Raw genomic sequence first — 24,543 nt, 5'->3', positions numbered from 1 at the left:
AAGGGAAACTGGAAAGGCTGGAGGCCAGCTAGTTTGGACTAAGCGTCTATACAGTGCTTATTCCAAACTAGCTAATTCGAGTTTGGTAAACCTCATTCTACAAGGAGTAATGCCAAACTCAAATTAAGCATCCTGCTATTTTGAATTAAATTAGAAATAGCAGTTTGCTTGTGTAGATGCTATATTTGCAGCAATTGTACCCAGTCAATGGCTTATATTCTCCTGAGGGGCAGGGAATAGTGGACACATTAGAGGCTGCACTGCTGTTGGTGGGATTTGATTGTGACCTGCAATCTGGCCCAGTTACCAACTCCTGCTGCAGTAGCCCTGCACTAGGGAACAGCACAGCTCTGCTCAGTTCTAACCCTGGCTTGGCTTCAGCCCATGCAGTCCACTAAAAATTATCTGGATAATTTAGATTACCTAGGGCCTGCTTATTACCTGCCTCTGCCCTACACTAATACTTACTAGAAAACTCCTTATTCATTATGGATCACACCCTGCTCCATAGTTTAGCCAACTGAGGACACGGACAACCAGATCATGAGAGCACCATGCACTGTAGCCTGAATGCCACCATCTGGGAAAAAGCACAAATATATTCCCTTCCACCTGAGGAAAGGCATGTGGCCAGGTGCACAAGCCCCAGACTGGTGAACTGCGTAAGGGTGAATAAGCAGCTCTCAGTCCTGAAGGACTGGCCTAGCTGTGCCGCTCAGAAAAGGCATCAGATCAGATCAGTCTCTAGGCAGTCAGGGTAGGGCAAGAATCATGTGCTAAAAAGCTCCAACACAGACACTCACTGCTGGAGCTAAACATGGTCAGGACCAGGTCCCACCACCAGCAGCCACAGGCCTTTCACCCAAGGAGACACATGTGATGGACCACTACTGATGGAGGAAAGCCCTCTGGAGAGCTGTTAGAAGGGATGGCCCAGGTAATCCTAATGCAGACCAGGGGAGGAACTGAAGCTGGAATAAAAAGTGACCCAGGGAGCAGGCAAGTGCACAATTCAACTGTTACTCAGAGCCCTCAACTGAAACCCCGTGGAGCAGGGGAGGGTTGAATTCCTCTACTCCTGCCACTAATACTTGGCCAGGTTCAAACTTCAAATCATCCTGGCAGATTGTCAGAGATGCACCAAAATGCCAAAAAAGAAGCCACACCATTTTTCTTTAGAAATGTATTTTGTAACAAAATATTAACAAAGAAAATGTTTACTGTACAGTGTAAAATAAATGCTCCTGAATTCAGTTTGGTTTCTTTGGTAAATTAGCCTCTGAGGAAGTGTAACATTGTGTTTGGTATTTTACAAAAAAAATTCTACTTCAGGATTTACAATTTGCTGTAGGAAAAGATGACTTTGGTAATTACATAAATACACTTGGCAGATTTCTGTCTCCCACTATGTACTCTTTTTAGTAATGTCAGCTTTGTAATGTCAGTTAGCTTGCAGGTTTGAAAGAGCTGGTGATCATCATTCTGGTCTAATTAGGACAGTTTGATGCTTCTATAATACTGACAAGTTTAACAAAAATGTATTAAATTACAAAGAAATAATATATTATATTTGCTAATTGCAAATAATTTTAGCTGCAATTTTTCCCATTGGGATTAACAAAGTGCACCAGTTAAACATGACTGTACATTAAAAACAGCTAAAAACCATTAAATATATACACAGCAAGAGGTTTTAAATATTTTGTATCAAATACTATAAAACAATTTACAATTTTTTGCTCAAAACATTACATCTGAAATATAACTTTAAATATTACACAGACTTTAAACATACATATTTTGCCTCTTAAAAAGTATTTGCAGGCTCTGGCACAATGTAACAGGTCAAAGGAATTTAACTCTTCAGATTTCTTCATATGTAACTGGAGGTGCAATGATAATCAGACTTGGTCTTCTATAACAGCAAGTAAACTAATTGTAAGTCAGATCAGATCCCCTAAAAGCCCTTCTGAACTAGGGGTCACTTCTGCAAAGACTGACCACTCTCGCCTCAATTCAGCAAAATAAGCAAGCACATGCTTCACTTAAGTATGTAACTAGACCCATTTAAGTAAGTGGGGCTATGCAAATACTTAAGTTTACTACAAACAGTTACTTTGCTAGATCAGGGTCAGCATTCAGCAACTTGCAAGACTGGGCCCCAAAGGAATTATATAGGACAGGCAGAATGTGGCCTATATTTACACTGAAGTCAATAGGGTAACGGCATATCAGAACTGAATTTAGAACTAGCAGTTCAAAGACATAAGAACATCAGGCTAGATTTGGATTTCAATTTGGATTTCAATTATGTCAGTGTAAAAGTCAGTGGTGCCAGTGGAGTTACACAGGTATGAAACTGATGTAAGATCAGAACTAGGCCCATTATGTCATTCTGCCTTCATATTTCTGAGAGACTCCCTATGAAGTCTAGGGCAAAATTCACCCTGAAGAGTGATATTCTTAGTTATACAGATGCAACTGGGCCCCAAAATGTCTTCACTCATCTCTCCTAGTGGTCTCTGATCCAGCTATATAAACTGCTAAACTTTAAAAAAGTCCTTAAAAATACATGTCAATTGAAAAATATTGAGACTCAATCTAGATCCCTTACTTTAAATGCCCCAAAGTAAGTTGCTTCTTGAGATGAATCCAGTAATGATGGATTTGATACCTGGATACTTATTACTTCTCCAGACTTCAGTTTAAAAAATCCTCCTATGTTTACAGAATAAAAATGAAATTCCAAATTTTCTGACCAATATTTGGTGCTTCCTCCCTTCATCAGGACATCAGAGCGTTTGATTTTAAGGTTTGTTTTAATCATGTACACCATCAGCTGAAGTCCTCTTTTAATTGGGTTTCCTGAAGTTTCATGGTGTCTAAAACAAATGTTGGCATACAAGTAGTAAAACCCATCTTGGTTGACTATTAGTTTTCCATCACGGAAGGTCATATTCGATAAGATTGCCTGGCCTTTGTCATGATGCCAGGATGTAAGGTTCACTTTGCGTGTTCCTGGGGGAAAGAAAGTTTAGCACAGTTACTTTATGTTCACAAACTTTTTCTACCAAGTTGAGAGATACTATAGATACTATGGCTGGATTGTTAGTATCAGTAACAAAGGTTTAGAAGGTAGTAAAGGGCAGAAAGTGAAGGAGAGAAAAAACTCTGTAGCCAAAAGGGCAAAAACCCTCTGGCTTCAGAATAAGCCAGTCACCACAGACAGGAAGAAGTTTCTTCTCCCATGGTGACTACTACTACATAACTAGCAGCTCCTGCCCACCATTGCTGGAGTATCTTCTATTAGCATGAATAAGGACATCAGGGCTTTCACCAATAAGGAGATCTGACAAATCCTGCAGCAACATCAGTTGCTAAACTGTCCCAACTAAAAAACATGTTTGTTAAATAAAGTGGATTTTGCACTGGCCAAGGAAGAATACTTGTTCCTTTTTATTTAAAGTCTTAAATGCTTTGGTTTGTATTAACACAGTCATTTGATAGAATCAAGGCAACCATTGTTATGACCTCTCATCAGGACATTACCAAGTACTGCGCTCCACCACCACAACATGTTTCACTATTACTCAGCACTAACCCAACCATGTACTCATTGCATGACTCACTCAGCCCTTCTATAAGACTCCGCTTCATCTCTCCCTGATATAGATTCCACCTCCAGTGTGTGCAATTCAACAATGGTTAGCTTCTTGGTGGATTGCAAAGAGCCATGCACACCTATGGCGATGAATATAAAAGGTTACTGCTCAAAGCCCTACTGCCTTGCCAACCAGTTGTATCAGATTCTCTTCCTCTGAGCCAGCAGCATTCCATATGAACACAAGCAACTGTCCCATAGGTAAGATTCACAAGACCCAGAGGCAAGGTATTCTTTGAACCAGACCCCTTTGAGTGGTACTGTGGTAGCACCAGGAAGCCACAGTAAGGCTCAGTTTTCAAAGTACCTAGCCCACAGTTAAAAAGACCATCCCTGACCAGAAAAGTTTATAATCTTCATTAATTTAATGCAACTAGTATATGAAAAAAAATGGGTGCAGGTTGAAGGGAGAGGAAAAGAAGCAAACATGTATTTACATGGATTACCTGTAAACCTGCCTAACTTAACTAATGTGCATCAAACCAGAGGGAGCGATACTTGATTTTGCCAATGGAATTAATTATTCCCGGAAATACATGTAACCCTAGGATTGGGCATATTCTTAAAGTTGTGCAAGAGGCACCTCTTTTTCCTGGTTTATCCATTTTCTTATTTGGATTACTCTTCTTCCTCATTAGTACATCCTAACGTTGGGGAATGGAGGTAGGAGACAAGGTATATTAGCCACTTGTACATAAATTGTTTTCATGTGAAGTCAGGACTGGCCCACAACATTTTGGCACCTGAGGCAGGGAATTCAAATGATGCCCCCATACCACCTTGCTTGGGCCAAAACTTTGAAAGGTCTCAATTCTGCCTTTTCTGTTCTACTCCTCCTTTATTGGGGTAGGTGGCAGAGCAGTGCCACGAGAGAACAACTTAAAATGCCTTGTTCAAAAAGTGTGAAGTGTAAACTGTATGGTTAAACTGTATGGTTAAGGGTATTCTTACAAGTAATCAAGGGCCACACATTATTTCAAAGTAGTTATAGGTAAATACAAGTCAGCTAAATTATGTGTAAACTGGGTATGGCTTTTGTACGTACCTGGAAGTTGCCAAATTAAAAGTTAAGGAACCACAATGCTTTGTCACCATGATTAAAAAAAAGAGGAAATACTGAATAGTATGGAAGGATTTTTTGGAAAAGATTTAGGGGTGTCATTTTGGAGACCCTATTGGACACTAGATTCACCATTATGAGTACAACGAGATGTGCCAGATGTAGGTGGAATTAGAACATATGTCCAGAGATGGCCTGAAGAAATATTATGAAGTGGTACAGTAAGATCTCTTTTTGGCCTCTCTGTATTGGGGACTGTCACCCTGGGGTAAAGAATTTAGTAACAAATCGGTTCACTTTTGGTGAGACAGCCTGGCTGTAATCCACCTCACAAAGTTTAGCTGCATTGTCCATGGCAACCTTGCAAAAGCCATATCAGTGTTGTATTAAACATTAGAATATTTTTCAGCAAACAACAACATGTTTGCAGTATTGACCGTTGTATGCATTTGGGGAGCTAGCACCATTCACTAAAGACCCATTGCCAGTTATTTATTTTCCTAGAGACATGGCTCCTAACATTGCTAAGATGGACAAAAAAATGCCTGGATATTGGTTATTTGGTACAGCAGCCATTTTGCATTGCGCTGAACTCAGATGTCTGTTGTTTCGGGGAGGGAGGGAATAGGACCTCCATTACAGTTAACAAAATTACAGCCTTCCAATTTAAAAATCTATCCCTTTGTATTTCATTCTGCTGCTAGACCTGATCACTAGCCATTTTTAAAAGTCTTCATCCCAGGGCTTTATGTATTGTTTAAAACTGTAAAGCAGCCAACATGTCTTGCAGAAATATTTGATGAGACTGAACTTACCAGCTGGAATATTTTTATCATCAATAATGAGATGTGCAAAGGGCTGTTTCTCAGGTTTGTTTCTATTGGACAGATCAAACCATGATGTTCCCATTATAGCTAGAGGGGAAAAAAAGGAATTGTTACTTAAGAAAAAAAAATTTAGTAGGATTTCAAATATTTATTATAAGCCAGTCATTACCTTTTCCTGATCTTGGAGGCTCTCTTTCAGTAATAATGCGCTGTGCCTCCTAAAATGAAAAACAGCTATTATGATAGTCATGTTCCCAATGATAAACCTTATCACAGAAAAGTTATTAAACTACAGAGTCTTGAAATAATTCTTCATCACTGGGTATTCCAGTGTCTGGAATATATGGTTTCAAGCTTCCAGGACACATGTGAACACAGGGGTCAACTTACAGCTTCTTTCTATAATGGGGGCACTATGGCCAATACTTCTGAAAACGGAAAATAGGAATGATAGTGCTTATATTTGCTTCACAAGAGCTTAAGTCTATACAATTAGTGGTACAGTCAAAAAACTGAAGATCATGCTGAAAGGATGACTACAGCCTTTTATTGCTACCATGGTTAGAGTTAATGCTTTTCTGTAAGTATAAATGATCAGAATGGCAAAGTAAAGTAAATTTGTCACAGAATATTGTGCAATACAGAGCAACAGATAGCTGGGGTCAGTGCCATTCGGGGCATCATGTAGTCATGCTCAGAAGACTTCAGAGAGGTTGAGTATGCTGGCTAAACCAGCCTTTATTGGCGATTAGCAGAGCATTCTCTCCTTCACAACTGGCCATTTATATGAGCTGCTGCAGAAAGACAATGATCTTGCTTGATCTTGCTTCCTTCAGGATGACTTATGCCCTACGGACAGTTAGCAGGCAGCTGTCCCTGCACACAAATGAGTGAAGGGATTGCAAGTGCTTCTGGCCCTTTGCAGAGCATGCAGGAATGTGATGGGTAAGACAACTTGCACAGCTATTCAAGACCCAAAAACAGCCTGGAAGGCAACGTCTACTCTGTAGCCTTCTTCGGCAAAAACTTATGCAAATGAAGTGCCAAGTAGACTATCATTGTGCTTCATTTGCATAATTAGCAGCTGCTTTTGTGCAAGAGGCTTTTGAGCAAAAAGGAGCTGTGTAGATGGCTCTGGCACAAAAACCCCTCTTGCTCGAGAGCTGTTCTTCCTGAAAAAAAAAAAAAAAAGAGGAAGAATGGCTCTTGCGCAAAAGGGGGGTTTTGCGCAAAAAGGAGCCATCTACACAGCTCCTTTTTGCGCAATAGCCCCTTGCACAAAAGCAGCTGCTAATTAATTATGCAAATAAAGCATGGCAATATTCCACTCCATGCTTCATTTGCATAAGCTTTTGCAGAAGAAGGCTACAGTGTGGATGCAGTGAAAGAATGTTAAATAAACTCAGCAAATTTCAATATTAATGAAAACAAGCTACGTATTGACCAGAGCCAGGCATAGCACAGCCAAGAGGTATTTAAGCTGCCACTTATGCTCCTGAAGAGTCATTCTCCAACATTCCATCCCTGAACATCTGCACGAGTAGACGCTGAAATTGTTAACAAGTGGGTAAGTCACAAAACGGAGTCACAGTACAGGTCCAAGCTCTGGCCCAAACTTTGCAAGCTTGGGCAAGTCAAACTCAGTGCCTTAGGTGGGGAACTAAGACAGGAGTAAAATTTTCCTTCTCCAGCCTCATGTTTCATGTAATTAGATGGCATGCTCTTTGGAGCAGAGACCGTCAGGACTGGTTTTGTACAGTGCCTAGCACATAGGAACTCCAACCTTAGTTGTATTATTGTACTAACTGGACACCAAATACATGAAAATCTGAGGTTTTATGACATGGACATCCTAATCAATTCCTCAACTCAGATTCTTCAATGTGTCCCTGTTTTCTGTATGTTTATCCTTTAGTCTAAATTCTTTGGGACAGAGGCTACCAAAGTAACCAAGTGCATTTCATAATGCATAATTATTTTTTAATGTTTGTTCTCTTGCCATTCTCAACATTTGCAACAGATCTCCTAGATATTAATCCCAATTAGCAATATTCTATTGTATTTGACTTACTGCCATCTTGTGGAGTTTGTGATGTAACACTAATTCTATATATCAGGGAAGTCACTTAAGTAACCTTGCAACCACAATTAAATGAAGGTACTCTGTGTATAGATATGCTCACTTTCCCCTTTCAGCAGATAATTCAGTAGGTGTATAAACGCTAAACCAAAATGGAAAGCCACAGCAGCATGAAAGTCATCGTATGACTATCAAAGTTAAGTAGCTATGCTGAAAGGCTGATGAGTTTATAGATAAGACACTTTTGCTGTATAGCTGAGAAAAGAAGCGGATTAATTTTATTTGTTAAAGTTGCAAAGCATTCCCTCCCCAACGTTGATAGGAAAATTGTAATTCAGCCACCTACCCCACACTTTTTTCTGCTTTCATGCCAGTTATTAGAAAATGTGGATCTGCATAAGCTGGTGTCAAGACCAGACACAAGCAAAGACCTATTGTGACAAGAACTACTGCACTGACCTCCTAGTCATCCCCCCTTCCCCCTTTTACCTCACTTGAAGGGGTAAGAATGACAATGCATCAAATATTTACCTGTGCCAACAGCTACATGGCTCCTGAAGGGAGCATGCCACCACAGGGCACAATGAAGACCCTCCTGTGGATGTCCTAAGATGCCTTTACTTCAGAGAATCCATGAGATAATACGACAATACAAATATAGGAGATGCCCTTTGGCTCCAGCACCCCAATTCCAACCCTCCTTCCCTAGAGGGGGATAAACCCTTTGTGTTGCTTCAGAGGCATGGAAGTATTTACTTTGTAATTTTCCCCTTCTATATAATCTGGGGTCCTGCATTCATTTGTCTGAGGGGATTAGTAACTGTTCAGTTGATTAGGAAGTATACTTACTGCAAATTGCATGTTTCTTCAGAGACCACACCAAAAACTAGTGCCTTTCCTTGTACAGTAAGCTATAGTAAAACACTCATGAAGTTGCACTCCCTGAAATCACTGCTAGGATTTTAGAGGATACCCAACACAGGAGACAAATCCTTTTGGCCCTATGCCAAGCAGGTATCATCTACCCCAGTGGTACTCAGACAGCCTTGCTAGTCACAAGGGGCTCTAACATGTCTCCTGCACCTCTTTGCTGCACATGGTATTAACACTGTGATTTAATTACTATTCCACATTCACAACTAAGAAGAATGCTTCTCCTATGAATTTAGCCAACTGTAATTGATAACACTTGGTCACTCATTTTGCTTTGTGAATCATTATACAAACACAGTAAATATTCATAAAGCTATGATTGGGATGTCAGCCCCTTTAATTAGCTTCATTAACATAGGTCCTACAATTTACAAGTACTTATCTGTCTGTTCGATAGATCTTGGATTCTGTTATTTCTACTCCAACTCATCTGATGAAGTGGATCTTGCCCACAAAAGCTCATGATCATATGTAGTCTAAAGTGCCACAGGACTTCTCATTTTTAAGTATTTCTCATTATGCTATTCAATACAAATAGCTAGTATTATATTTACCTGGCATTGCTTGAGTCCTTAATTTTTGTTTTTCTTCATTTAAGTCATTGCTCTGGGGTAGGGATGAGGATGAGGGGTTCAGTATGTAGGAAGAGAGGACTATCCCAGCCCCCTCAATGTTACAGCAAGCACAGCTGGGGAAGGGGTCAGTCCCCCCCAGCTAGTGGACAGACACACACACACACACACACTCTGAAATGTACATTTTGAGCCCCTCTAGTCCAGCACCCTTGTCCAGGAACATCTGCAGTCAAACATGTTTTCAATTAGCCGGATGGCCACTTCTCATGGGAGTGGCCAAATTTCCCATGGTCCCATAAAGTTTTACAGCCAACAATTCTGGCTCAGTTTTCTGTGCTGTTATTTAGCTGTTATTTGTCCCAAATGTCTTCTAAGAGCTCAGTAAGAAAAGGAAGTGTTAGTAATGCAGCTAGACAATATTGACCTCCTGTGGTTCGACAAATTCTCTGGTTCGGCACCATCAGGTCCCAAAGGTGCTGGACTAGAGAGGTTCAACCAATGGTATGAGTACTCTTAAGGGTACTAGAGAAATCTGGGGGGCATGTCAACACAACTAACATTTGGAGAAAATGGAATGCTTGTTTTAAGTTTTACAGCGCTTTGTTTTTGTACTTTACATCCAAAAATTGTAGCCAGGCGGGCGATGAATTAAGTTATTTAAATAAATGTGTTGCAATGGTAGAAAAAAATTGTGTGACTGAAAACTGTAGGTACTGGGGGTACTTTTTTTTTGAAGGGGTACTTTGTTAAAAAAGGTTGAGAAATACTGCAGTAGATAGCTGTCCCTTTCTCTACTCCTGCCCCCTGCTGGCCAAATGCCCAAACCAATGCACTCCCAGTCCCCATCTCTGGCCCTTCCCTGCATTCCTTCTGCAGTATAACGGTCCCTCCCCCTTTCCATTTTAAGAGAAGCCATCAAATTCCATGCACATCCCATGATTCCTGCATAACTGAACCCTGACTTTGCTTTAAGTTATGATAAGAGAAAGCTGCATACCAATTTGGTGGTCCTAGCTTTCTTACCAGTGAGGAAGAGTTCTTGAACAAACATTCATAGATGGATAGAGTCAGATGCACATTTCTAAAATATATACTAGATTACAGTAAATGAAACAATTCACACTACTGTAGCTCTTGTTATTAATGTTGATTTACAATTTGGCTCCTGCACCACTGAGATCCGAGTATCACTAAGGGATCCTGTCAGATTTATTCACTTCACAATTCTACTTCTAATGTTTACAGCAAACTCAATACAATGAGAATTTGCACAAAGCAGGAATAGAACTCAGCAACCCCCCAAATTACTCCCACTCTTAGATTATTTTTGAAGTCAGTCTAATGCTATAAACTTAAACTTGGGTATAAACAATGTACCAGACCTTAACAGTTTATTATAATATCCTTTAAGATATACCATTTCCTTTTAAAATAGTAATTTTTTTTTTTTTTTACTTTTGTAGTCATTCACCTACTCAAACTTAACTCCCCAGCCCATGAAATGCTTTCATGTGTTTACATTTTCAATGGGCCTACTCACAGTAGTAAAGTTAAACATGACTATTTGTATGACTGGGCTTATTATAAACATAGCAACCACCACAATGACTATCCAGAAATTAAACTTAGTTTGCTCTACAGCAACTATTAAATTGCCCCAAGTTTTCAGTACTAACCAGGGAAGATTTAAAAGCCAAAATGAATCAAACATTGAGTTTTCACACTGCCCAAAAGAAAAACATCACAGAACAGAAATTTTAGCATTCATAAAAGCAGGCTGTTAAGGGGTTTATGCCAGATTTCTAAACTAACAATCATAGGGACTGTAAAGAACCTTGTAAGTTCATCAAATCCAGTCCCCTGCACTCATGGCAGGACCAAGCATAATCTAACAATGATATCTAACAATGTCTAACAATGATGGAGTTTCCACAACATTTCTAGGCAATTTATTCCAGGGGTTAACATTTCACAAGTCAAGAGGTAGGTTGCTTTATATTCCTGGAGAGTTGGGAATTAATTCCACTTTACTGGAACTAAATAGCTAAGTATTACACCTATTACAATGAGTAAACTTTTCAAAAGCACCTGATGTATGAATTGAAGTCTAATTATGTTTATGAAAATGTTATAGCTTTTCTAAAAAATGTGTTATTTCAGTATAATATTCTGAGGCTTTGTGCAATTTCAGTTCCCAGAATCCGGAACAAAGATGTAAATGTTGGAAAAAACAACCAGGCTTTTAAAAGCCAAGTGGACCCTTTTGACATTCATCCATCCATATATATATATAAACAGTAATCCCTTATGGTGCTATCTTTAATGCTACTACTGCTGTTTAAGAACAAACAGATACCAGGAAGAGATTCTGATAATCTTGCAGGAAATTCACAAGTTTCAAGAACTCGTTTGATAGGAAGCAAGCAAAATAGAAAGTACATGAACTAGGGTTGTTAGATATTTGTTAATTGAATAGTCAAGTACCCACATTAGGATAACTGAGTAACTGATGGAAATTAGAGTCCCCAGGGGCAGGGCTGGCAGCAGTGTGCTCTGGCCTCACTCCCAAGGAGTCCCCTGCCACCCTGTGCTGCTGTCTCTATCAGAGGCAACACTGCAGAGTGTCAGACAGGAGCTGGTCCACAAGGTGAGCCAGTTTAAAAGCCCGTTCCCCACCTCCACCAGCTGCCTGCTGCCTGCTGCCCCACACTGCTGCCTGTGATACAGCTCTGTCTTAACTTCACTCTGTCATGCTAGGAGTCTACTACAGGCCACCTAGCCAGGTGGAAGAGGTAGATGAGGCCTTTTTTAAACAATTAACAAAACTATCCAAAGCCCAAGATTTGGTGGTGATGGGGGACTTCAACTATCCAGACATATGTTGGGAAACTAACACAGCGGGGCACAGGATATCCAATAAGTTTCTGGACTGCATTGGAGACAACTTTCTGTTTCAGAAGGTTGAAAAAGCTACCAGAGGAGAAGCTGTTCTGGATTTGGTTTTAACAAATAGGGAGGAACTAGTTGAGAACTTGAAAGTGGAAGACAGTATGGGGGACAGTGATCACGAAATAATAGAGTTCATGATCTTAAGGAAAGGTAGAAGGGAGACCAGCACAATTGAGGTAATGGATTTCAGGAAGGCAGATTTTGATAAGCTCAGAGAACTTGTAGGTAAGGTCCCATGGGAAGCAAGACTGAAGGGAAAAACAACTGAGGAGAGTTGGAAGTATTTCAAAGGGACGTTGTTAAGGGCCCAAAAGCAAACAATTCCGCTGTGTAGGAAAGATAGAAAATATGGCAAAAGACCAGCTTGGCTTAACAAGGAGATCTTGCATGATCTCAAAATAAAAAAGGAGTCATAAAAAATGGAAACTAGGACAACTAACAAAGGATGAATATAGGCAAGCAACACGGGAATGCAGGGGCAAGATTAGAAAGGCAAAGGCACAAAATGAGATCAAACTAGCTACAGGAATAAAGGGAAACAAGACGACCTTTTATAAATACATTAAAAGCAAGAAGACGACCAAGGACAGGGTAGCCCCACTGCTCAGTGAGGAGGGAGAAGCAGTAACAGGAAACTTGGAAATGGCGGAGATGCTCAATGACTTCTTTGTTTCGGTCTTCACCGAGAAGTCTGGAGGTGTGCCTTACGTAGTGAATACAAGCAGAGAGAGGGTAAGTTTAGAAGACAGGATACACAAAGAACAAGTTAAAAATCACTTAGGAAAGTTAGATGTCAGGAAGTCACCAGGTCCTGATGAAATGCATCCCAGGATACTCAAGGAGCTGATAGAGGAGGTATCTGAGCCTTTAGCTATGATCTTTGAAAAATCATGGCAGACAGGGGAGATTCCAGAAGACTGGAAAAGGGCAAATATTGTGCCCATCTATAAAAAGGGGAATAAGAACAACCCAGAAAACTACAGACCAGTCAGTTTAACGTCTGTCCCAGGGAAGATAATGGAGCAGGTAATTAAGGAAATCATATGCAAACACTTGGAAGGTAATAAAGTGATAGGGAATAGCCAGCATGGGTTTGTGAAGAACAAGTCATGCCAAACTAATCTGATAGCTTTCTTTGATAGGATAACGAGCCTTGTGGATAAGGGAGAAGCGGTGGATGTCATATACCTAGACTTTAGTAAGGCATTTGATACGGTCTCGAATGATATTCTTATTGATAAACTAGGCAAATATAACTTAGATAGGGCCACGATAAGGTGGGTGCATAATTGGCTGGATAACCGTAGTCAGAGAGTTGTTGTTAACGGTGCTAAATCCTGCTGGAAAGGGATAACAAGTGGAGTTCCGCAAGGGTCTGTTTTGGGACCCGTACTGTTCAATATCTTCATCAATGATGTAGATATTGGGATAGAGAGTACGCTTATTAAGTTTGCAGAGGATACCAAACTGGGTGGGGTTGCAACTTCTTGGAGGATAGGGACATAATTCAAAATGACCTTAGCAAGTTAGAGAAATGGTCAGAGGTCAACAGGATGAGGTTTAATAAAGAGAAATGCAAAGTGCTCCACTTAGGAAGGAACAATCAGTTCCATACATACAAGATGGGAAGCGACTGTCTAGGAAGGAGCATGGCAGAAAGGGATCTAGGGGTCATAGTGGACCACAAGTTGAATATGAGTCAACAGTGTGATGCTGTTGCAAAAAAAGCAAATATGATTCTAGGTTGTATCAACAGGTATGTTGTAAGCAAAACTCATGAAGTCATTCTGCCGCTCTCCTCTGCACTAGTTAGGCCTCAGCTGGAGTACTGTGTCCAGTTCTGGGTGCCACATTTCAAGAAAGATGTGGAGAAATTAGAAAGGGTACAGAGAAGAGCGACAAGAATGATTAAAGGTTTAGAGAACATGACCTATGAAGCCAGGCTTCATGAACTGGGCTTGTTTAGTTTGGAAAAAAAGAAGATTAAAGGGGGACATGATAGCGGTTTTCAAATATCTAAAAGGGTGTCACAAGGAGGAAGGAGAAAATTTGTTCCTCTTGGTTTCTGAGGACAGGACAAGGAGTAATGGGCTTAAAGTGCAGCAGGGGAGGTTTAGATTGGACATTAGGAAAAAATTCCTAACTGTCAGGGTGGTCAAATATTGGAATAAATTGCCAAGGGAGGTGGTGGAATCTCCCTCTCTGGAGATATTTAAGAACAGGTTAGATAGACATCTGTCAGGGATGGTGTAGACAGAGCTTGGTCCTGCCTTGAGGGCGGGGGGCTGGACTCGATGACCTCTCGAGGTCCCTTCCAGTCCTATGATTCTATGATTCACACATACAGAGGCTGCTCCACCTCCCATGAAGCAGCCTCTCTTTGCAGCAAGCCCAGGCCTGCCACGGGCAGAGGCTGCTTTATGGCATTCTCCTCTGCCCCGCCCTACCTGCTGCCTCTGATACAGAGGCAGCAAATCAGGGGAAATGAGTGTAGTAGAGAAGATTAACCAGTAAGCCTAGGCTTATCAATTAATTGTGTACTCAACTCCTCGTTTACATCCCTAACACGTACCAATATTCTCCAGAAGTTACAGTAAATATTCCAGACCTGTAACTTAGTATTAGCATTCCTAGTACCTGAAATGGAAGAGGTTGCAGGATCAGGATCACAAATATTAGACAACTTGTAACTCTGAAACCTGGCCTCTCCAGCACTTTGTTGTTAACCTTGTGTGCTCACAATGTTTGCGAAGCATAAAAAGGTCTTCACAAGGACTATCCTGGAGGTCCTAGCAGCGAAGTGTTTTGTTGTATGCGGGAGACGAGTTTAGGCCTGAACTCCAAGCTGCCAGGTCTGGGAGCACTGCCAAAAAAGTGTTACTTCACGGATTGACCCCAGCTACATGTTTGTCAATCTCTCTACTGCCAGACTTAGGGTAGTCTTTATAGAAAGTGTGGTCAGTGTATTTGGACAGCCAAAGGGCTTTTAGGGTTACATGAAAAAAAAAAAATAAAGCCAAACCAAACCATGAAACCACAAACAAGAAAATTATATTACTTGTCTACCTAAAGCTGTGTGACCACATTCTGATCTCAGCTGCAACAACGTAAATCTAAAATAAGTCCACTGATGATAAAGTTACTCCAGATGTGCACAAGTACTCACGATCAAAATCTGATCTGTTATGAGGAAACACTACACTAAGGACTAGCAGTATATTATTGAGGTTTGTAAAAGAATACTAGTACACCACTACTGAACATGCTGCTCTAAGCAAAAGTTCTATCACCTAAGAATGTGTCAAGTAATTCAGGCATAAACAACAATTAGCTAGAAAATGCTTTAATATTTAAGGGGAAAATGTTTTGGGCTCTACCCTGCAATTGAACTCCCAATGACTTTAGTCGGTGCACTAAAATACAGTCAGGCTAGGCCTTGTAGTAAATGTAAACACGAAACCTATGCATATGCAAGGAACATATGTAGATACATTCGAGTACACACACAAAACTAGAATACCAACTGTTTGCATGCAAAATGAAACTGACCAGTCTATTTTCATTGGCCAAACTAAGTTAAGTGCAAAAAGTAAAATACCATAAATGACAAGAACACAGATTTTACTATGTCGCCTTTCAGCAACCTATGGTATAATTAGTATTGCAAATAAGGAAGTGTGGTTTTTAAAAACATCCATGGGGCAAAATTCTCTGATAGGAAAGCAATGCTCTCCATCCATGCCTCCCGTAAGCATCTTACACCAGAGACTAGAAACAATCAAGAAAGATCCACGCAATTTCCAGCCACTTAGCATTACCAGAGCAGCACAGATGGAAATGGATGAGGCCACAGAATCCAACCCATGCTTTTTACCTTAACATGGGCCCTTTAATATCTGGGGTATATGCTTGTTCAGCTGAAGAGATGCACCTGAGGCTAAGGTAGCATTTATTTTTCTTATTTTGACTTGCCTCCCTCGGTATCAAAAATATAGGGCCAAACTGAACCAAAATACAGACCTGGTTACCCAGTGTCATATACATATTCTCCTTTATGGTGTTCAAATAAAATAAAAATCTGATCATTTTGGTCAAGTCATTGGTTTAAGAGAACAATAAAATTTCTTTTGCCAAAATAATCAGCCAGACTCATTCTACCTCATCAGGATGAAGGTGCATACAGCTTCCACTAAAGCCAATGCCTTTGTTGATTAGCCAGCAGTGAACAGGACTTCTCATTCACTTACTGAATATACATCCCATTCAGAGCTCTCTGAAAGAGCAATGAACTATATATATTGTGTGCGAACAAACTCGTGCCATTAAATTATTTTTCCTCTAAAGTGTACACACACACACACACGATTTCAGCAAATATTAGAAGAAAAACAACATAATACAGTTGAGTCCAATTTTTTCTGACAATCCTCTCAAACTCATTATGGAAATTAAAAGACATTAGCCATATCAGTATTTGGGAGCTAGCTGTAACTCTTGAAAAGACAAACAAAAGCTGCCTAGTTATCATGCCAATCAAGACTTCCTTATTACATTGTTCAGACTCATTAACACAAGGTTGTGCTCATAGGCATGTGTGCAACGTCACATGTAATTTCATGCAATTTCACATTGAGAAATTATAGCAAAGATGTGCTAGGCTTAACCTCTTCCTACCAGATACATATCCTCAGTGACTGACAAGAGGACTGCTATGTATCTTGCCGTACTTCAAGAGCTGTTCCACCCTGGGAACAGCCACGTCCAGATTCCCAAGGGATGGAGCTGGCACCCTTAGAATATAGGAAGGGTAAGGGGGGCCCTGAAGGTATGGAGACTGGGGGACTCCTCCAGGGGCACAGTGGATAATTCTCTTGTATTTGTCCTCATTTTCCCCACTGCTCTTAAATTATTCTGCACTCGGCTCAATGCTGTCAGCTCACTCACTGGATCTATAAGGTGCCCATTATACTTCAGTAAGAATGGTCCCCACACGAGAACTGGCATTAAGAAGACTGAATTCTCTGTACATGAGAAATGGCATTAGGAGACTGAATTCTCTGTACAGAGAACAGGAGCTGTTCTCACACATGGGGAGTCCAATTCTTCAAATCCCACTCCACACACAAAGGGCAAGGAGGTTGTTGGAAGATGTGCCATTCCCTCCAGAAGGAAATGAGAGGACATGCTTCCATCTAGTATTTTGCATGCCCACCTACCCTCTGCTTGGTGATCTTATTTGGCAAAAGAAAGTAATCACATCCAAGTTACCAGGGACACAGTCAGACTAAAGTTATAAGAGATACCCTAACTTTCTCAAAACCAAAATGCTGGGAAATCTATAAAAATAGTAGAATAAAATACTACCATCTGGACTATCCTTAGTTACAAATTGGCAAATCAACTAACCACAATTGTTCTTCCTCTTGGGGAAATCCAAACTTCCCTCTCTTTCTCTTAAAAAAAAAAGCTAGTCGAAGCACCATTAGTCTGCGTACTGAAATGCAGACCCACTGCCAAGGAGTTCATGAACAAAGGCAACAAAATACTAGAGACGTTAAAATTTAAATGCAACCACTAATTTTGTGAAATAGATAATAAAGTTACCTCCTTCCTCTCCAAGAAAACCAAGCCAAAAACACTTACCTCTTTTCTCACAGGATTTGAGAACCTCACTCAAGTTTTAATATTAGTTTGAATCTCAGGGTGCACATACCTTTTGCATAGCTCCTTGAATAACCTGCTTCATTCTCCTGCATGATTCGGACATTAATTTTGCTTCCTGATTTTCCACTGCTGCCTCTTGTAAATCTGTGCTCTCTTGAAGGTTAAAGAGTGTTCTCAGACAGTGAGTGTCTTCTTCTGTAATTCTGTTAGGATCCATCTGAAATAGATTTAAGAACAGCCATAATTGAAAAGTTTATCCATAGACATGAATTCAGTATAACCAAAAGGTATACTTGTATGCCACTCAGTGTATTTCATACTAATCTTACCACTTACTGCTCTAAAATACATTCTCAACATACAACTTCTATTCACACAATATAAGTAATGGTAAGCAAAACCACAGATACCTTATATTAAAATAAATCAAACCAGATAAACTCAATGTTTTTTCAGATATAGTAGGAGCATGCTGTGCTAGGGATACACATTAAGATAACAAGATTATAGGACAGGTGTCTATGAAATATTGAAGGGGGAATATTTTGCCTGTGCAGCAAAGGGAACAGAGACCATAAAAATTAATAAGTTTGGAATGAATCAGACAAATGATCAGTAAATTTGGAATCTGATAACAGAGAATGATCTTGTGCCAAGAGTAATTACTGGGCAATTACAAACAAAATGGATTAATCAAGCTTGTGGATCAGTATCTTTACATTAAACGGCTTTAAAAAAATGAATAACATTTTCGAAGTGGTAAAGTCAATTTTATCTGTTTGGTATGTGAATTTTATCTGTTTGATGAACTGAAGCAGTTCACGACAATACATTGTACTTTCAAACTCAGTAAAACATGGCAAGCAGAACACTCCTATATTACCAGAAGGATGAAAGATTAAAGAGTATTTTTGGTTTTAATTTATATGATTGAATTAACTTAATGGAATGTGTTAGGATACTGAAACATACACTTAGAATGTATTGCCATCAAATTTTGAGCAGTTCTTTTTCTACATTATTTAAAAGCGTAACTGGAACTTATTGTGAGCACCATATTTTAGTCGAATTAAAACTATTTATTTTACTTACTGAAGAAAATAAAGCAGCCTTCTTTCAGCAGCCTAAACAAAAAATGTTTCATTCATACTCAGGAGTGAACACAGAATCATACAAATTTAATGTGTGATCAATAGAAAGTTTCGTACTTTTAACTTGTTTAACAGACTACCAGAGGTAAGGTTAGCAGGACAATTGCTTTAGAATGCATAATGAAAACAAACGATTCATGCTAACCTAGAATAAAAAAACTGAACAAAAGTTTGATTTTGTGATTAACATTTTACCATTATTTTAATTAATTTTAACAAATTAACATTTACCAATAGTTGCCAAACATCAGTAAATAAATATAGACTGGGATTATCGAAGGGGCCCAAGGTATTATCGGAGGTTGGGTTTCTAATTTATGTAGCCCTCCCTTCAAATTCTTGTATACAATATAGTAACTTATTTTTTATTTATTAGTCCTTTGGGCTCCTGCAAATATGTATTTACTTTCCAGTAAGTAATCTCTACTGCCAAGAGGTTACTCCTGCAGTTTTTAATGTAATCAAAAACAAAAAAGCTTCTGAAAAAAGTTAACATAGGTGTTATAACAAATGCAGGAGATCAAACTTTGTAGGGGACCAGGTCCAGTACATAGGAAGTCATGTTCATCTCCAGCATGGCTTCATAGACATCAATAGGCAATAAATCATGTGTCAAATGGAATTTTGCTTGAACAAATAAAGAGCAAATTGTATTAAAGGAGGAATCTGGATTATCCTAATTTATTTACTAGATACTATTGGACAATACCCTGGAGAATATCTTTGCAACTGTAGTTGGAAAGGTTATGGGGATATCCTGAGAAATGTATAGGATTACTGATAGCTCTGAAAGCAAGTACAGGATTAGTTTAACTTATTCTGGTGAAGTTGTAAAACTTCAGGGAGAACAAAGAAAAAGCACTGGGAATTAATCACAATAAAATATCAAAAATCATTGATTTTCAGTTCAAAAGAATATCATTCCTATATTTTCAGTATTATTTTCTATCCTGTTAGAAATTTTAACAGCTTGCTTTTTTGACTACCACTGCACAACAAGTTGAGTTTTTCCACTGATCTCTTCACAAAATGACGTGGACTTTTTTGTGAGTGGTAACACTCAACAGAATCAAGCAACATGTACAAATATTCACATTTTTCCTTCCAATATACATCCCCATGCATTTGTCAAGAGTAAATGTCCCCTGCCAACACATGTCCGTCATTCTAGCACATTATACTCCGCTGAAGTGACTGATTAACCTACATATCACACTGAAGTTTGTCACCTTACTGCTCCACACACACCTGACCCAAAGTTATACATTTATTTATACAGATGGTGAAAAATGGTTAAGTATGTTTTATTACAAATTTCAAGTTTTCTGAAAAAAATGAAAGCTTCATTTTTCCTCCTTCTCTATCCCTCTTCTAGTGGCCAAAAGAAAAAGGGCAAAAGGCAGAGAAAGGGAGGACACAAAGTCCAAAACATTGTCCATGGTAATTGGAAAAAGTTTTAGTTTTATCACTAAAAAACTTGTCTTTAAAAAACCTTTACTTCCAAAGGTATTTAAATAAAATATTTCCAACTTTTTTAAATTGAACATCTGACCTAGTACAGGACATTAGCTATTGTTACCTCACATTGATAAATGGAAACGGGCTAAAAGGCAGAACAGCAGGAATAAATGGTTGGTTTTCAAAGAACTTCACCTCTCGCCCCATGACTATTTGATTTCCTTAAGAGCCTCTTCTATGACACTCCTTTAACAAAGGCTTTGTGAAAGTTCAAACAAATTACAGAAGCCAGTTCTCATTTATCCACTAGTTGGTTAGCTTACTCCCAGAATAGTAGCAGAAACCTGAAAAATGTGTACAGGGAAACAAAAGTCTTGTGTTAAAGGTGTATTTGCCAAGTGTTCAGTAATACTTTCTAATTCAGACTTGGGTAATTCACACTACTATTGGCTGAGTAGTTCAGCATCTTTGAGAAAAGTATTCTGAAGACTTCCTACTATTAATCCGACATAACCTTAAAATAGATTAAAAAGTACATGTGTATAGTATGAAGTATATCAAATTAAAGCTATACTTGTCAAAAGTCATGCTTCAATTTCACAATGAAGTCTATAGAAGTATTTTCATTGATGGGAGTTTTGTTGGGCCCTGCATGAAGTAGTAATGATTTACTGTATACATTAGTCTATTTCACGGTCAAGAAACAAGTATCTTGAACCTATTTTAGAATGGGTATAACAACGAACCATCACACAACTAAAGTATAGTCAATTATGTATGTACAAGCTTGCAACAGGTCATACATATCTTTTAAAGGTATCTAACAAATGCAAAGCATTTGCCAATAATTGAAAATAGAAAGGAATGAATAAGTAGGTGCAAGTAACAAAAAACAAATAATATTACAATAAATTTTGAACAGTCATTGGTTTTATTTTAATTACTTGTTTAAAAGTTTATGCATCTGTAATGCATCTAATCTGTAGGTGGCTCTATATTGTATTAGCCCAAGAGCAAGTATATCTACCTAAAGTTTGACCTAAAAAAAGATGTCTACTTCACTGACTTCAAATGGAGAAAAAAAGCACTATTTCTATGAAGACAAGCTAGTATTCATACTATACATATAACTACTTAATATCCTAATTGAAACTTCTCTTCAGCTTTTGGACGGTACAACTTACATAAACAGATTCTACAGCATCTTTAGTCCACCTACTCTGAAATAGTAATCTCTTTTTTGCAAACTTGAAAGAGCCTGATCTTTAGTTTCACCCCGAGAAAGAGCAAACGTCAGCCCCCTCCCCCCCACTTCCTTTGAGAAAGTTCACAGTATCAGGCAAAAAAATATGTAAAAGAATCCGACCAATGCAGTGTAATTTCCAAGAAAAAAAATCATTTTTTTTCTAAAAGCTTAAACCACTAGAAAGCATAACTTTGTAGCCCAACCCCTCCCATCCTATCACCCTGCAGCTCAGTTGTAACATGCATAGCATGCCCAATCTAAAACATTAATTTGCCATATTTTTGTGGCCTGGTAGGGCAGTCTAGTTGTTCTCGCCTGGGAAATGAGCTAAGCAGTTACAGAAGGTATCTTTGCCCTCTGCCAGCCATTACACACCAAGTTCCACATTAAAGAGCAGCAGCAGAAAATTCAAAAGAAAGTAGTCCCTAAAGAGAATCCTGGGACAATTCTTGTACCAGTATGCAAATAGTTATTTTCCAAAGAGGACTCAAAGTTGGCTTAAATAAAATGCAGTCTTCAGCCTCGGGGCCCTGTTTTTTCTGTGCAACAAGAAAAATACTGTATGTTAGGGTCATATTAACGAGCACAAGAACCCGTAATAGCCAAAGTTAGCTCTGGTGCCCCATTATGAATTACATGCCAAATATTCCATTATGGTATACACTGTTGTTGCAACTGTGATGGCCCACTGATATTAGACACTAAGGTGGGTAAGGTAATATTTGTCTGAACCAACTTGTGTTTCCCTTGCCTACAGAAATTGGTCCAATAAAAGCCACTCACCTACCTGCTCTCTAATACCCAATAAATGCACAATGATGAGCCTGATATACCAGCCTACCTTAGATTTGTTCAATTTATTCCCCTTACTTTCTGAATTCCTATTTATCTGTATGTTTTGGGTAACCTGAAAAGAGCCATCTTCACATTATGATGCCTATTTTCAAACTTTCACACCCTGCTGGGACTTAAGTGCAGCGCACATGGACACCCAACGGCAGGGTGCCCCTTATTCAGCATGTCAATGGTAAGAAACAGAAGTGGGCAAGCTAACTTGCCCTGAACTAGCCTATTTCCCAAGCGAGAAATGAATTAACTCAGCTGGCCTAGGTCACACTCCAGGCCACTGACTCCTGCATTTATTGGAGCCCACCTTCCTCCACCCCAGCTCCCAGATCAAGGGCACATGGAGAGCAAGAAATGTAAAGCAGCAGCCTGTGTCAGCATAACCCAATACTTGCAGGGAGCAGAGCCCCAGAAGACAGAGCTGTCCTTACCCATAGGCAGGATACCCAGTTGCATAAGACACCCAAAAATGTGGGGTACCATTGGGTCTTAATGTCCAAATACCTGCCTCACCCGATCCCTGCCTGTGGCTCTGCTTTCTCCCCAGAGGATGTAGTTAACTTACAAGTGAAAAGGTCTGAACAGCAAACTTTGTGGAAGAGCCATTCAAGTGGTCGTGAAGCCACGTAACGAGCATTTGCCAACCCCAGCCATAGACTTTGAGGTTCTCAACTTACTGTGTCTGGCTACAGGACCAAAGCTTAACATTGGTTTTCAAACTAGGACATTACGGGTGTTGCTGGAGATTATTCAACCCACAGCTCTAAAAACAGCCACCCCCTGGCTGGGTAGGTCCCCATAAAGCCTCCCCCGATTCCTCTGCCCAGCCTCAGAGGCAGCCAGCGGCACCCTCATCCCACCTCCTCAGGGCGCTACCTGGGCTCTGAAGCAGAAGAACAGCGTCACGCTGCAGACCACCTGCCCCAGCCCGAGAAGCACCAGCGGGAGCAGCAGGGTCCGGAGGGAGGCGGGAGGCGGCAAGTACGGGTGGGCTGGCGGCGCGCAGGGCGGCGGCGGAGGCGGCGCGCAGGGCGGCGGCTGCTGGGAGCCCTCGTGGGCGGCGCCGCCCAGCTCCTCGGAGCCGCGCAGGTACTTGGTGTAGTCTCGGCTGGCGCGCCGCATGGCGCTCGGGCAGGCTCCAGGCGGCGCGGGCAGGCTCCCACGCTCAACAGCGCCCAGCGCCCGCGGGCTGACGCTCTTATCAACTGGGGCAGCTCTCGACAGCCAATCGGATTGCTCCGGCCCTTGCTCGGCCCCGCCCACCTCTCTCAGCGCCGGGGGGGATTGGACCCTATAGCCGCGTCTAGGCGCCTGGCACTAGCCGGCTGCAGGTAGGGCGAGGCTGGCTGCTAGCCCGGGCGCGCTCGGGATCAGCAGCACCTCTGCCCCACGCATCCTCCGCTGCTTAAGGAGGAGAGGTGTTCAGCCCAGCCAACCAAATCCTCAGGCAGATACAGCCAGGAGCCCCCGAAGCCCGGATCCAGCCCCGAGATTCTGCCCGGGCCTTCCAGTGGCGGGGACAGGCTTGTTTCTGCTCCCCTCTCGAAACAGGAAAGATGTTTCAAAAAGTTAGTCACACCCCTCAAGCGCAACAGCCCTTGTGAAACTTTGACCGCAAGTCCAGAAATCATGCCATTAAAATAGCTGTCTTTGCCACCAGACACATCAGTCTGTGCATCCGCTTACCAGAAAATTCCCAAACGTCTCACATTGTGACTGGGTCCCGCTAGATATGGCTAATTTTCAAGCCCTATTTTGCCATCTAAATTTAACACATAGCCAAGTCCCTTTTAGTCCATTTGCAGTACTGCAAAGGATGGAAATCCTAATTTGTGCTGCTGACCAAGGATTCCTTAAATAGCCTTGAATCTATCAGCTAATTCATTGTTCAAATTTATAAACACCTCTCTAAAAAAGCCCAGACATTTAAAGAGCATTCCATTAGCATAACAAAACAAGAATGATCAAATAAAAACAATTTATAGCAGCTTTTGATTTCCTGAACATTGCAAAAGGCTTATTAGGTTGTTACACATTATTATTAATGGAGAAGGTAACTGATACATAGAGAGGCTTAAAGCACTATGAAATTT

General features: G+C 40.3%; 1 protein-coding gene across 1 annotated transcript; it reads right to left on the bottom strand.

Moving 5' to 3' along the window:
• Positions 1–432: 432 nt before the first annotated feature.
• On the bottom strand, positions 433–23,970 carry TNFSF11 (TNF superfamily member 11). Its single transcript, XM_006124392.5, has 5 exons — positions 23,327–23,970; positions 17,799–17,966; positions 5,718–5,766; positions 5,537–5,635; positions 433–3,018 (listed from the first exon to the last, which is right to left on the bottom strand). The coding sequence occupies exons 1-5, from the start codon at positions 23,570–23,572 to the stop codon at positions 2,597–2,599; spliced, it is 984 nt and encodes a 327-aa protein (XP_006124454.2). The 5' UTR covers positions 23,573–23,970; the 3' UTR covers positions 433–2,596.
• Positions 23,971–24,543: the final 573 nt, after the last annotated feature.

This window comes from Pelodiscus sinensis, chromosome 1, assembly GCF_052426305.1.
Source record: "Pelodiscus sinensis isolate ZL-2025 chromosome 1, ASM5242630v1, whole genome shotgun sequence".
Taxonomy (NCBI): domain Eukaryota; kingdom Metazoa; phylum Chordata; order Testudines; family Trionychidae; genus Pelodiscus; species Pelodiscus sinensis.
The sequence above is the reverse complement of the archived record's forward strand: the minus strand, read 5'-3'. Positions and strand labels throughout refer to the sequence as shown.

What these genes read in the sequence shown, in the direction of transcription:
- TNFSF11 (XM_006124392.5), bottom strand. Translation starts at nt 23,572, where the DNA reads ATGCGGCGCGCCAGCCGAGACTACACCAAGTACCTGCGCGGCTCCGAG. An exon ending in TTCAAGGAGCTATGCAAAAG is followed by an intron (nt 5,767 to 17,798) that starts GTATGTGCACCC and finishes TTTTCATTTTAG; the next exon opens with GAGGCACAGCGCATTATTAC. An exon ending in GCCTCCAAGATCAGGAAAAG is followed by an intron (nt 5,636 to 5,717) that starts GTAATGACTGGC and finishes TTTCCCCTCTAG; the next exon opens with CTATAATGGGAACATCATGG.